This window comes from Mytilus trossulus, unplaced genomic scaffold (assembly GCF_036588685.1).
Source record: "Mytilus trossulus isolate FHL-02 unplaced genomic scaffold, PNRI_Mtr1.1.1.hap1 h1tg000146l___fragment_2___debris__unscaffolded, whole genome shotgun sequence".
Classification (NCBI taxonomy): Eukaryota; Metazoa; Mollusca; class Bivalvia; order Mytilida; family Mytilidae; genus Mytilus; species Mytilus trossulus.
The window spans coordinates 91,032-106,765 of record NW_026963303.1 but is presented as its reverse complement, the minus strand read 5'-3'; the positions used below and the strand labels follow the sequence as shown (position 1 = coordinate 106,765).

The 15,734-nt window shown below is 30.7% G+C and overlaps 1 protein-coding gene across 2 annotated transcripts in view; it reads left to right on the top strand.

The window, feature by feature from the left end:
* Window positions 1-15,521, top strand: part of LOC134700456 (sulfotransferase 1A1-like) — a 29,479-nt gene extending 13,958 nt beyond the window's left edge. The window contains exons 1-4 of one of the 2 annotated variants that reach the window (XM_063561852.1): window positions 12,076-12,388; window positions 13,102-13,211; window positions 13,706-13,895; window positions 14,527-15,521. In XM_063561852.1, coding sequence (XP_063417922.1) covers window positions 12,100-12,388; window positions 13,102-13,211; window positions 13,706-13,895; window positions 14,527-14,639 — 702 coding nt within the window. In that variant the 5' untranslated portion in view covers window positions 12,076-12,099 and the 3' untranslated portion in view covers window positions 14,640-15,521. Of the gene's footprint in view, window positions 1-12,075; window positions 12,389-13,101; window positions 13,212-13,705; window positions 13,896-14,526 lie in introns of those variants that run through there. The other variant, XM_063561851.1, reaches the window with a different exon arrangement.
* The last annotated feature ends 213 nt before the right edge of the window (window positions 15,522-15,734 follow it).

Sequence of the window (15,734 nt, the reverse complement as noted above, 5' to 3'; positions counted from 1 at the left end):
ATCATTCATGCATAGTGCTACCTTGACTTGATTGTTTTGTCGTCGATTTTGTTTTTTTTAAGTTTTGATGTGGGCTTTGTTTTGTCCTTTAGAACGTTTTGACTCTGTTTTTAAATCTTTTTATTCACATAAAATGAATTCATCTAAACTATCAATTACTTCTGTTTCATAATGACATATGAATGGTGGATAAATATAAATTAAAAAATTACAGTTTTAGACTCGTACATCTTAAAAAAGTATATTTCTATTTAATGTTTTTAAGTATAGTTAGATGAGAAAGAAAAGTGTATTGATCTGGCCAACTCCGGTCATATCCGAAGCATAACCATATGCAACATGATGTATATATAAGTTGTAACTTGTAAGCATCAACACATCAAATATGTCGGAAACACACTCATTGTTTGTAGATCTTGTTTTACATGTTGAATCACTTTTAAAAAGAATATTGTTTCACACTTTACTTAAGTACTGTATAATTGAAGAACTTTGAATTTGTTGAAAAGCTCAACTGTAACGTAAACAACCACACACATGAACAAATAGACAAAACAAATTATAAATACCGAACATCAATGATTACAACTTGAAATACTGTGGATTCATTTTTGTTGTTGATAGAGGAAACCTTGGATGTTTGTGGACAATTATTTCGTGGTTTCGCTGAAGTCTTCATACAAGAATTGAGGAAATGGGTTATCCGTTGAACATTTCGTCGTCCACCTATACCTAGGAAATCCATGAAAATTGGTATCCAACCCTTCATCTTGAATTAATGGTACTAAATATTATTCATGCATTTAAAAATATGTTACAGATCCAATTACTAGCGACGATGACATTGTAACTATTGATTTGGGTGGTACACTGATACAATGTTTGAAAAACGGAGACGCTTTACAGCATTTAGTTACAATGGCGAGGAAGATTCCAGATTACAGAAAACACATACCGAGTATCAGAAATTTGGACATGGATGACGATGATGTCATAGTATGTGCATTTGCGAAATCAGGTATATGATTATGATATAAAGATTGCTAACAAACACAAATTATACATTGTTCTCAAATTCTTAATGCTGTTGGTTGTATTTTTTTTTTTATTTTTTTTTTTTAGGTTTTTTTTGTTTGTTGTTTTTGGGGGGAGGGGGGTCTCAGTTCTTAAAGATGGATGTTGATTTGTTGCAGTTTATATACTAAAATAGATGCTACAGATGTTACACGACTGTTTTTCGGTAACCTAACCAATTAATGAAATGTTTGGTTAACCAGCGAAGCATGAACTCACACGTCATAGATGACGAGTAATAAACGCTCAAAAAACATTTTAAGAAAGGAAACGTACTATTTGTAACACTCTATACTTGCAAATTCGAAGCATATTCGTAATTCTTCGAATTTAAAACTGTGTATAAATGTATAAAATCAGAATTGCTTGATATTTGAAATTTATAATCGATTATTTAGTACTTCAATGGTTTTTTTTTAAATCTATGTTCAACATGTGGATTCAACATTATATTGTATCTGTTCCCGTTTGGTGGTTTGATACCATACATTCAATTAATCTCGCATATCAGAATAAAAAGTTGATTTCAATTTACCTACAAGTAAATGTAACAGTCTAATTAATAAACATGTAATCTGATGTACAGTAGTTGTCGTTTGTTTATGTAATATATACGTGTTTCTCGTTTCTCGTTTTGTTTATATAGATTAGACCGTTGGTTTTCCCGTTTGAATGGTTTTACACTAGTAATTTTGGGGCCCTTTATAGCTTGTTGTTCGGTGTGAGCCAAGGCTCCGTGTTGAAGGCCGTACTTTAACCTATAATGGTTTAATTTTTAAATTGTTATTTGGATGGAGAGTTGTCTCATTGGCACTCACACCACATCTTCCTATATCTATTCTGACTCACACTTACTGTAAGTCATAAATATATGCTAATTCTTTTAAAAGATGTCACACGTTTATATAATACAGGTAAGTGTATATGTATGTACATGTAACTATGTGATTAAACAGTTGTCAGTGTATGTAAAGTGCGGATCCTAAATTATCATTTTTACTGTATATGCTATAAATGTCTAATGTAGAATGATAAATAAAGAGACGAACTTTTTTTAATTTTTGAAGAAAATGAAGAAAATGAGTTAAAATGTATATGTTCAGAAAAACATAATACTAATAAAACAAAGTAAGAGATGCGAGCGAGGTTTTATCGCGCCTAAAGCCATCAAGCTGTAAAATATATACCAAAATAGGTGAATATCTATGACATTTCACGAACAGATCGTGCAGGTGCTTTATAAAAATTTGTTGTTATTATATTGCAATATTGCTGTCCATTGTCATGATTGTATTATACATTAAATCCTGACATAAAAAATATGGCTGATTAACTGTCTGGGTATATAGATTTTCAAATTAAAGTGCATATATGATCAGATTTGGTGGATGCAGTCAAATAATTTTGTTGTACAAGTCAACTGGAGGCATCAAAACTACTGAAATTTTGTTACGTATCAGTATTTTAAGTAAAAAGGGGACATGCTGGCACCCTTAATTTAGGCGAACAAAAATTTGTTGTTATTATATTGCAATATTGCTGTCCATTGTCATGATTGTATTATACATTAAATCCTGACATAAAAAAATGACTGATTTCCCGTACGAAATTATAAGGCGTATTACGCCTGGAAATAAGGCGTAAACCAGGCGTAAGTGGTAGTTACGTGTCTAGATCCAAGCGTAAGGGAGCAGGAAACGTAAATTTGTAGAAAAAAGCAGTACACCTGGCGTAAATTGAAATAAGCAAGGCGTAAGTTTTCTTACAGGCGTAAATTGAAATAAGCAAGGCGTAAATTTTCTTACGGGCGTAAATAAAAATACCCATAATGCTTTGTTTAGAGGATCATGGGATTTTTTTTCAAAATTTGGCTCTTTGGTTTAAGTTTGCAAGAGTTGGACACATGGTAGCTTCATATATTCAGGAATAATTTGCTTGTTATGTGCTTTTTGGAAGAATCTGAAATTGGAAATACTGAATCAAATAAATAAATGAAAATTGTGAAATAAAAGGAAAGAAGTAATACAGGGTTTAATAATAATAATGTGAGTATAACTTAGTTATTAAGTATTATGTTCTATCAGAATTTTTGAAATCCCAAAACCTTTATCCTAATGGATAATAACATTAAAATCTTTTACTTTAAGGTAAATTGCAGTATTATCATTTATATTTTAGATCAAATGACAATAATTTTTAAAAACAACTTAGTTAAAATGCTAATTTTATTTCAAGCAAAAAATATTGTCATAATTCTTATTTAAACTTGAGCTTATTTGAGCCATTGTCTGCATAAAATATATCTACTTCAATGGTTAATATTTCAAGTTTTTTGTCAAACAATAAGAAATAAAAGCAACAGCATAGAAGTATGTATCAAATACACAAAAGTACACAGTAAGGTTAATACACTGAACTAAAATAAGTGTAGTATTATGTAAAGATATGACGCCTGGTTTATTTATTGACCAGGCGTACTCATTTGCATATTACGCCTATTTTTTTGTGAACCAGGCGTACTCATTTAAATATTACGCCTAATTTTACGCCTGGTTTACGCCTTAGTTACGCCTAGTTTACGCCTGGTTGACGCCTGGACATGCATTTTGTAGACACTGCAATGCCGCCAGGATAAAGTATGATTTTTACGCCTGGGTTCCGTGTCATATACGGGCGTCACAGTTCGTACAGGCTACTGTCTGGGTATATAGATTTTCAAATTAAAGTGCACGTATGGTCAGTTTTGGTAATGCGGTCAAATAATTTTTTTGTACAAGTCAACTGGAGGTATCAAAACTACTGAAATTTTGTTACGTATCAGTATTTTAAGTAAAAAGAGGACATGCTCGCACCCTTAATTTAGACGAACAAAAATTTGTTGTTATTATATTGCAATATTGCTGTCCATTGTCATGATTGTATTATACATTAAATCCTGACATAAAAAAATGACTGATTTACTGTCTGGGTATATAGATTTTCAAATTAAAGTGCACGTATGGTCAGTTTTGGTAATGCGGTCAAATAATTTTGTTGTACAAGTCAACTGGAGGTATCAAAACTACTGAAATTTTGTTACGTATCACTATTTTAAGTAAAAAGAGGACATGCTGGTATCCTAAATTTAGGCAAACAAAAATTTGTTGTTATTATATTGCAATATTGCTGTCCATTGTCATGATTGTATTATACATTAAATCCTGACATAAAAAAATGACTGATTTACTGTCTGGGTATATAGATTTTCAAATTAAAGTGCACATATGGTCAGTTTTGGTAATGCAGTCAAATAATTTTGTTGTACAAGTCAACTGGAGGTATCAAAACTACTGAAATTTTGTTACGTATCAATATTTTGAATAAAATGAGGACATGCTGGTATCCTAAATTTATGCGAACAAAAAATTGTTGTTAATATATTGCAATATTACTGTCCATTGTCATGATTGTATTATACATTGAATCCTGACATAAAAATATGGCTGATTTGCTATGCAGGTATATAGATTTACAAATTAAAGTGCATATATGGTCAGTTTTGGTGGATGCGGTCAAATAATTTTGTTGTACAAGTCAACTGGAGGTATCAAAACTACTGAAATTTTGTTATGTATCAGTATTTTAAGTAAAAAAAGAGGACATGCCGGCACCCTTAATTTAGGCGAACAAAAATTTGTTGTTATTATATTGCAATATTGCTGTCCATTGTCATGACTGTATTATACATTAAATCCTGACATAAAAAAATGACTGATTTACTGTCTGGGTATATAGATTTTCAAATTAAAGTGCACGTATGGTCAGTTTTGGTAATGCGGTCAAATAATTTTGTTGTACAAGTCAACTGGAGGTATCAAAACTACTAAAATTTTGTTACGTATCAGTATTTTAAGTAAAAAGAGGACATGCTGGCACCCTTAATTTAGACGAACAAAAATTTGTTGTTATTATATTGCAATATTGCTGTCCATTGTCATGATTGTATTATACATTAAATCCTGACATAAAAAAATGGCTGATTTACTGTCTGGGTATATAGATTTTCAAATTAAAGTGCACATATGGTCAGTTTTGGTAATGCAGTCAAATAATTTTGTTGTACAAGTCAACTGGAGGTATCAAAACTACTGAAATTTTGTTACGTATCAATATTTTGAATAAAATGAGGACATGCTGGTATCCTAAATTTATGCGAACAAAAAATTGTTGTTATTATATTGCAATATTACTGTCCATTGTCATGATTGTATTATACATTGAATCCTGACATAAAAATATGGCTGATTTACTATGCAGGTATATAGATTTACAAATTAAAGTGCATATATGGTCAGTTTTGGTGGATGCGGTCAAATAATTTTGTTGTACAAGTCAACTGGAGGTATCAAAACTACTGAAATTTTGTTACGTATCAGTATTTTAAGTAAAAAAGAGGACATGCCGGCACCCTTAATTTAGGCGAACAAAAATTTGTTGTTATTATATTGCAATATTGCTGTCCATTGTCATGATTGTATTATACATTAAATCCTGACATAAAAAAATGATTGATTTACTGTCTGGGTATATAGATTTTCAAATTAAAGTGCACGTATGGTCAGTTTTGGTAATGCGGTCAAATAATTTTGTTGTACAAGTCAACTGGAGGTATCAAAACTACTGAAATTTTGTTACGTATCAGTATTTTAAGTAAAAAGAGGACTTGCTGGCACCCTTAATTTAGACGAACAAAAATTTGTTGTTATTATATTGCAATATTGCTGTCCATTGTCATGATTGTATTATACATTAAATCCTGACATAAAAAAAATGACTGATTTACTGTCTGGGTATATAGATTTTCAAATTAAAGTGCACGTATGGTCAGTTTTGGTAATGCAGTCAAATAATTTTGTTGTACAAGTCAACTGGAGGTATCAAAACTACTGAAATTTTGTTACGTATCAATATTTTGAATAAAATGAGGACATGCTGGTATCCTAAATTTATGCGAACAAAAAATTGTTGTTATTATATTGCAATATTACTGTCCATTGTCATGATTGTATTATACATTGAATCCTGACATAAAAATATGGCTGATTTACTATGCAGGTATATAGATTTACAAATTAAAGTGCATATATGGTCAGTTTTGGTGGATGCTGTCAAATAATTTTGTTGTACAAGTCAACTGGAGGTATCAAAACTACTGAAATTTTGTTATGCATCAATATTTTGAATAAAATGAGGACATGCTGGTATCCTAAATTGATGCGAACAAAAAATTGTTGTTATTATATTGCAATATTACTGTCCATTGTCATGATTGTATTATACATTGAATCCTGACATAAAAATATGGCTGATTTACTAGGCAGGTATATAGATTTACAAATTAAAGTGCATATATGGTCAGTTTTGATGGATGCGGTCAAATAATTTTGTTGTACAAGTCAGCTGGAGGTATCAAAACTACTGAAATTTTGTTACGTATCAATATTTTGAAAAAAATGAGAACATGCTGGTATCCTAAATTTATGCGAACAAAAATTTGTTGTTATTATATTGCAATATTGCTGTTCATTGTCATGATTGTATTATACATTGATTCTGGCATAAAAAATATGGCTGATTAGCTATGCAGGTATATAGATTTACAAATTAAAGTGCACATATGGTCAGTTTTGGTGGATGTGGTCAAATAATTTTGTTGTACACGTCAGCTGGAGGTATCAAAACTACTGAAATTTTGTTACGTATCAGTATTTTAAGTAAAAAGAGGACATGCTGGCACCCTTAATTTAGACGAACAAAAATTTGTTGTTATTATATTGCAATATTGCTGTCCATTGTCATGATTGTATTATACATTAAATCCTGACATAAAAAAAAATGACTGATTTACTGTCTGGGTATATATGGTCAGTTTTGGTGGATGCTGTCAAATAATTTTGTTGTACAAGTCAACTGGAGGTATCAAAACTACTGAAATTTTGTTACGCATCAATATTTTGAATAAAATGAGGACATGCTGGTATCCTAAATTTATGCGAACAAAAAATTGTTGTTATTATATTGCAATATTACTGTCCATTGTCATGATTGTATTATACATTGAATCCTGACATAAAAATATGGCTGATTTACTAGGCAGGTATATAGATTTACAAATCAAAGTGCATATATGGTCAGTTTTGATGGATGCGGTCAAATAATTTTGTTGTACAAGTCAGCTGGAGGTATCAAAACTACTGAAATTTTGTTACGTATCAATATTTTGAAAAAAATGAGGACATGCTGGTATCCTAAATTTATGCGAACAAAAATTTGTTGTTATTATATTGCAATATTGCTGTTCATTGTCATGATTGTATTATACATTGATTCTGGCATAAAAAATATGGCTGATTAACTATGCAGGTATATAGATTTACAAATTAAAGTGCACATATGGTCAGTTTTGGTGGATGTGGTCAAATAATTTTGTTGTACACGTCAGCTGGAGGTATCAAAACTACTGAAATTTTGTTACGTATCAATATTTTGAATAAAATGAGGACATGCAGGTATCCTAAATTTATGCGAACAAAAATTTGTTGTTATTATATTGCAATATTACTGTCCATTGTCATGATTGTATTATACATTGAATCCTGACATAAAAATATGGCTGATTTACTATGCGGGTATATAGATTTACAAATTAAAGTGCATACATGGTCAGTTTTGGTGGATGCGGTCAAATAATTTTGTTGTACAGGTCAACTTGATTCATCAAAACTACTGAAATTTTGTTACGTATCAGTATTTTGAGTAAAAAGAGGACATGCTGGCACCCTTAATTTAGGAGAGCAAAAATTTGTAGTCATTATTTAAATGAATTAAACTATTGCTGATTGTGGCTGCATAGTTCAAGGATTAATAACTAACAAGGACGTATACACCTAACATCAAATACACTTCTTTTCAAAAATATACATAATATGATTGATTTTGATCTCGGAATATATATATATTCAGTGCCTGTTATCATTGTAACCGAGATCGTTTTTATAATAGATAGATTGTCAGATCACAGATAAATCTGTGTTAAACGTTCTGTGCGTACTTATTTTCAAATATTTGTATTTAATCCTGTTCATAAAACGGAAGTATTAATTTTCAAATTACTTTATTTTCGATGTTTATACTACGAAAAAAAGATATTATTTTTTTTTTAAATCAACGAAGAGCGGTCCTGGTTACAAGTTAACTTAGTGTAGAGCAGACCAGTCAAAAGTTAACTTGGGAACAGGTCTGGTTTTGATCGGATTTGTCCAAGCAGAAGTTAACTTTGTGGCAGGACCGGTTTCCAAGTTAACTTATGTTAACTTTATGACAATACTGGTTCCGAAGTTAACTTATGTTAACTTATGACAGGACTGGTTCGAAGTTAACTTATATCAATAGCGGACCTGTTTCCAAGTTAACTTTTTGGCAGACATAAAAACAGTCCTAGGACCAAGTCCGCTTTTCAAGTTAACTAGATTTTGGTCCTAGGACTGGTCAGAGCAGTCCTATATTCGGTCACAGGTTAACTTTGACCAGTCCAAATGACTGGTTATCAAGTTAACTTGCTGTACAGGTTAGGAGCGCACCCATCTGTAACAGGTAAGATGTTGTTGCAGTAAAAATATTCATTTTAATACAATTAATAAAGTTGTATAACGTAGAATATGTTTTGTCATTCAGTTTCTTCATATTTAACTAAATTCCACTATGATGATTTCGTAATGCTAGTCATGTTTACTGTCGAATAATGATATTATTCTTTCATTTTCACTGTGGAGCGAATCATTATTATTGTATATGCGGGGCATTTTCACTGTATAATTTATTTATTTTATTTTATCTGATTACAGCTCATTTCTTTAAGCATGTAGAGCAAGACTTTAGTTGACTTGCTTGCTTTTCTTTTATTGAATAATTATTATATTATGATAACACCCAATTTAATTCAAATATTAAAAATGCAGGTTAAACTATGCCTATTCATATTATTTAAAAATGTCAATCTTATTTACAAAGTTTGTATAAACAATTAAACAAACAAAGCAAGCAAGCCAACCAAAGTTTTGCTTTACATGCATTAGGAAACTAGATCAGTAAAGCCTTAATATAGCCGACTTGCTCATATATATATATATCTTTATTCTCATCACCAAATACATAGGTACAGAGAAGACATGCATGTATAATACAATATGTTAAGTACATAAACATAAATATACAATATATAAAACAACAACAACAAAGACAAAAAGAACTTATTCAGGAGGACACACTCGCTTGTTTATAATTCGTATAAACTTACATAAATTAATGAGATCTGTCCTATTTGTAGACGACATAATTTCAGTAAATACTATAATATTTGGCCTTATACTGACATTTCGATTTATAAATTTATTTCTCTCTTCTGTAAAATGTGAACAATTAATAATGTAATGAAATTCATCTCCAATATCTAGCTTACATAAATTACACTTTCTTTTTTCTCTTTCTATATTGTACCATCTTCCAAGTTCGATTGGAAGTTTATGGTTACATATTCTAAATTTACATAATGTCAAAAAATCTTTTTTGTCTAAAATATTAAAATATTCTTCAAAACACAATAAATTCTTAAAAATACGATAATTCAAGGCTCAAACAATAGATAAAGTAAGAGAAAGATTTGATAAAATTTAACTTACGGAGGAAAGTTTGGATTTAAAACACTCTATAATTCAATAGAAATAACATTTATTTCAAATGTATTCCATTGAGTTTCTTATAAAGCGTATAGGGATCTTTATCCTTATTTTTTTATCCATTTCCATGATACTTCACCACTAACTACGTACATCTTGATATAGATTGAACCTTTGTTTTCCCGTTTAAAAGGTTTTACATTGGAGCCCTTTATAACTTGCTGTTCGGTGTGAGCCAAGACTCCATGTTGAGGACCGTATTTTGACGTATAATGGGCTACTTTTATAAATTGTGACTCGGATAGAGAGTTGTCTCATTGTCACATACGACATCTATATATGGCTTAAAACGAAACGAGACGGGATAAAAAGGGATAAAAAAAATCCACGCTACTTTTTTTAATATTTTTATAATGAGTCAGAATAGAGTAAAATAGTTGGTCGCATTTGGGTATAAGGGTGACGCCGGATTGCCGATTTTTTGCAAGCGTGACAGGTGAAAGTCAAATGAATGTGTTTTGAAAAACGAGAAATGAAGTCTAGCGGGACACGGATAATTACAAAAAAATTAACTGCATAGTATAAGCGGGATACGGGAATCTGACAAAACAATAAGTGGAATACGGGAATCTGCCAAAAACAGTAAGCAGGATCCGGGATCAGAAGCCCCCAATGAGACCCCCAGAATAAGATATTTTTGTCTATTCATCCTATTGTTACAGTTATGCCTTCAATAACAAATGTATCCGATGCATGCATTTTTTTTTATATTTTTGGTCCCTTTTTCAATTTTGTGGGGTCCAAATTTATAGACAAAAGTCCTTTAATATAGATATTTGGGATTCGTTGACATGCTGAATCTAACCGTGTATCTAGTTTGGTTTTTTTTTGCCTAGTTGCTGAAATAGCCCACATAGAGTTCCAAAGGGTCTAAAATCAACAAAAATGAATTGTAGCATGCATTTCGTGTACAATAACCCAAATGTGTATGGTTTTACCTCTTCGGTAGTATCCATTCGCGGATCTAGAGTTTTTCATTTTGAGATTTGCTTTTGTTACAAGTTTGAAAAGCTATATATTTGATGAAGAATGAACGAGGAGTTTGTATTTCAATTTGAAAATACATGTATCATAAATCCTAAAGTCATCATTTTTTTTCGTTTGTTGCAAGTGCATTTATATCACATAATTCTACAATAAAAATTCCTCGCATCTTTGAAAATTCTACATTAATAATGACTGCACTAACAGTGATAATTCATCGCATCTATAGATAAAATGGATCGCTTTCAATAATCGATATGCTATATTATGATGCTTTTATAACACTTATTTGAACTTTAATGCTATGTTTGTATATTATAAAGACATATCACAATGAAAATATGTAACTTATCTTCAAATCACTTAACTTGATATTTTCAAAACATAAACAAATACAGTTTTCCCATGATCCTTTATTCTACAATACCCGCATATAACAGTAAAAATGAACTTGCTGGATTCGCACTTTATATACATTGGTTGTGATATCAAAAAAGGAACGTTCCTTCATATATGCGAGCATGAAATCAAAACCCATTTCTAAATACGAATGAAATAAGGCACATTAGAAACAAAATGTTCTCATTTTGATATGATATAACTTCTTTTTTTATTTTTCAAATTTTACTCAACCTCTCAAATTTAAAAGTTTAATTTGATTTAAAGACGTTTGTTTCTATAGCACAACTACTTTTTCGTTAAATTTATTTTTCTTTTCTAAATGAGCTGCATTTAATATAGGTGTTTAAAAAAGGAACTAAAAACTAAAACAAAAGAAGAAGTATGCATGCAAATATATGAAATAATACTAGTTGAAAATGGAAATGGGGAATTTGTCAAATGGACATCAACCCGACCATAGAACAGACAACAGCCGAAGGCCACCAATGGGTCTGCAGTGCAGCGAGAAACTCTTGTTCCCAGAGGTGTCCTTTAGCTAGCCACTTACCAAATATGTATACAAGTTCAGTGATAATCAACGTCATTGTAAATTCCGAATCATACACAAGAAACCATAACAGACTAACAAAGGCCAGAGGCTCCTGACTTAAGACAGGCACAAAAATGCAGTGGGGTTAAAAATTTTTTTTAGATCTCAACCCTCCCTCTCATATAGCTTTATCATGCATGTTTATCACCAACAAAAAAAACGACAGTAAAAAACAACATTTACATATTTTGTTTTCATCTGTGATTGAAATTCTTACATGTGTTACATTAACATTAAACTTGAATAGGGACACACTGGTTATGGGAAATAACTTCCATGCTTAGAAGTGGACAGGCAGATTATCATGGAAAAGAGGATGATTCAGTCATGTTTGAATTCTTTCCGGCAGAGATGCTTAGAGCTTCGCCAAAGCCTCGTATTTATAATACTCATTTTACACCACAGGGATTACCCAAGCAGACATTTGACAAAAAGTGTAAAATTCTGTTCCTTCAAAGGAATCCGAAAGATGTTTTAGTGTCGATGCTTCCATTTCTCCAGGGTCATAAATTCCTAGATTCTACAATTAAATGGAATGAATTTATCTCAAAGTATATGGAATTCGGTAAGTTGGTAAGACAATAACAATCAAAACCAAGGAGTAAACAAAGACTCATAATCCAAACGACATTTACACCACTAAAAACCGGACATGAAATCAGTTGCTTCGTAATGGTAAGCATGTCATGCACAGTATACGGCACCTATCGTGTTATTTCTTAAAATATATATTCTAATGGATTGTTTCACATTACTTCTTCTGATAAATAAGGTTGTATTCAATTATTTTCTTTTTTCATTTTGTCTGATTTCGTCCGGTTATTAAGTTATTATACACATAGCTAAATGATAACTGAATTATGGAAAGTTTATATTAATTGCTGTTCATATTAAAAAAAACATGAAAACAAGAGAACAAACTGTCCTTGATATATTGTTCGATAGTCAATATAGTTTTGTCATGTCATGAAATCATCAATATTTAAGTTTTCGATAATCTGTTTGTTAATCAATTAGCACTGAAAAACTTCAGTTTTGATAGAAAATACAACATATTGATCAATGCATCTGAAAAAAAACAATCATACCACATCTTCTTTTTTAAAAGTTAATTGAGAAAGAGGCAATACAGGGATCAAAGATAAAATTTAATCATTAAAGTTTTACTTTTTTTTATTTTGACTTCGGAAAATTCCTATTATTTTTCATTTTAAAATAGTAAACGTGTATTGTTGTTTACGTGTAGTCGCTGATTGTCTGTCATTTTACAAATTTTAGAAGTAGAATCCTCGTTATTGAACTGGTTTTACTATACAAGAGAGTGGTATGAGTTCTTGAAAGAAGGACATGACAACATTTACTGCTTATCATATGAAGACATGAAAGAGGTATTTAAGTTCAGCTGATGGTTGTTTTTCCTTTAACACTGAACATAAATATTCTTTGAATATTTTAAAGAAATGTCAAAAATCAATGACATCACTGAATATTCAGTTTAGATTTAAAAGAAAATACTTTGAGAAAAGTGATCAATTTACTATCATCACAAATGCATGTAATATACTCTGAAATGAGAACAAAATATCAATGCAACAAACTATAAACTTGTTTTATCATTTTAATAAAAGTATTCCTTTAATTTTAGCTAGAAAAAAAATGAAGCTTAACGATCAGTCAGATATGATTTCATTTAAAGTAAAGGGTAACACACACCAACACATATATTTCCTGATATAGCACTGAGCTTTTTATTTTTTCTAAAAGAATAAGTAGTTAATTGCAAGATGTATTTTTCTTTATTTTTTATGTGCTTAAAACCTATCAACACATTAACATTGTCAGCTTGTGGTAATATAATAAACAAATGTGTTCTTTTCTGCAGGATCCGGTGAGGGAGATAACAAAACTTGCTACTTTTCTAAAAGTTGAAGACAATAGAGACTTGTTTAAAGATATAGCTGTAAAATGTAGTTTCCAAAACTTGAAACAAGCTGTGACTTTAAAGGTGGACACGTCTTCAAACAGTAATAAAGAAGCAGCTAAGAAAATAACAAACTTGACATACAGGAAAGGTATAACTATATATATATATCACCTTACGTAAGTGTATCTTATCTATCGCCGAATCATTCACTGTATTTAAGTTCACATGACTTTTCAAGCATGAATGTTTTTTGGTTTGTTAAACGTCTAGAGACAACTATTGTATGCTCAGGACGGTTTTTAATCGCAAAAAACTACAACAGTTACACGTTTTGTACAAATTATAAAAGAAGTTATTTCGACAAAACCCAATTTAGGTCTTAGTATAAGGAGTTAAAAAGGGTTGAATGTATGTTTTGTAATAGTCAACTGACAAAACCTGAGACATTTGAAGGATTATTGTATGCTTAGGGAGTAAGATATTCCTTGTTCAGTAGATTTCGGATTATTATTCCCAGCTCGACTTAACCTATACTTACTGACAGTCAATCTATTTATAAATCATTTCTCAACCGATGTGTGATCTGACTGCATTTTTTGTTTGCTTGATTATATTTCAAACTCAACTGCATGTATAAATCATTTATATTTTCATTCTTGATTTTATTAATGCCTCTAGTGCTCATGTTGATGCTTCTATTTCTACTGTTATGTACCTCTTCACAATAACTTATTAGTGTTTAGCAGTAAATAAATAATTATTTCAATATTTTTTGACAGGTGAAGTTGGAGACTGGAAGAACTATTTTACCGTTGCTGTCAATGAACAATTTGATGCTCTGTATGCCAAAAAGATGACTGGAATAGACTTCAAATATCGGTATTCTAATTAACGTACGAATGCATTGATTTTTTTAACAGACATACAACCAAAACATATATCATATTTATAAAACTGATTAGATTCGTATCTATGCTAGCTTTTGTTGCTTTCTAGATCTGTGATGTTCAGTTGGCGATTCGTTGACGTGTACGACACATTTTATTTTGTGTACTTACGTTTACCAACTTTATAAAATGATCAATTAAGAGAAAGAAAGCATCATATTGCAGAGTTAAAACATAAAAAAACTTTGCTAGGGCAAGGGTGTACAAGAGTTGCATATTTGATATCTTGAAGGTATGACATAACAATTGTGTTCAACTTGTGTTTACTCTGAATAAGTAGATATATTTACATACAACAATGCAATTCCGGTGGATGTTTTCTCCTATGTTGTGTCTTGTGAACTTTTATTTGAATGTTTGTCTTTTTTTAGTCATGGTGTTGTCAATTTATTTTCTATCTATGAGTTTGACTGTCTCTCTTTTATCGTTCACACCTCTTTTGTAAAAGAGTTAAGCTTTTTTGCAGTCTTCAAGCAATGTGGTCGAGATTTGATTTTTTTTTCCAATTTAAAATTAATCAAGCATTTCAGAGGGTCAAATATTTTGCTATTCCAGAAGTGTCATACTTAAGCATTTTTTTTTTGGTAACGTTATTTTAAAAACATTAAATGTATCTGCAGATGGTTATATTTAATTTATTGAGCATATTGCGAGCAAATGTTGTGATGACATCCTTGCTTATTAAACATATGTTCTGCTTTTAGTAGCAAACAATTACATAATTAGGAATTATGATGTTAACAACTCATGATATCGTAACCTGAACAATGTGCAACGATTGGACTCATTTAAATATGTATTTTGTTCTGCTTTCTTATTTGTCTGTTGCGTTACATTGTATTACTTTATTTTTTTGTGAACATAATTTTACTTTACTTAAGGTAGATACATGGTATACCCGCATATGCCGCCATCTTGGATTGTATAATCACAGTAAAAAATCGGTCTAGTTATTTGACTAAATCTGCAAATTTGGAGACAGATTTGCAATTTAAAGGTTAGACTGTTTGATAATATAAAGAAAAGTTGGTAATTTATTT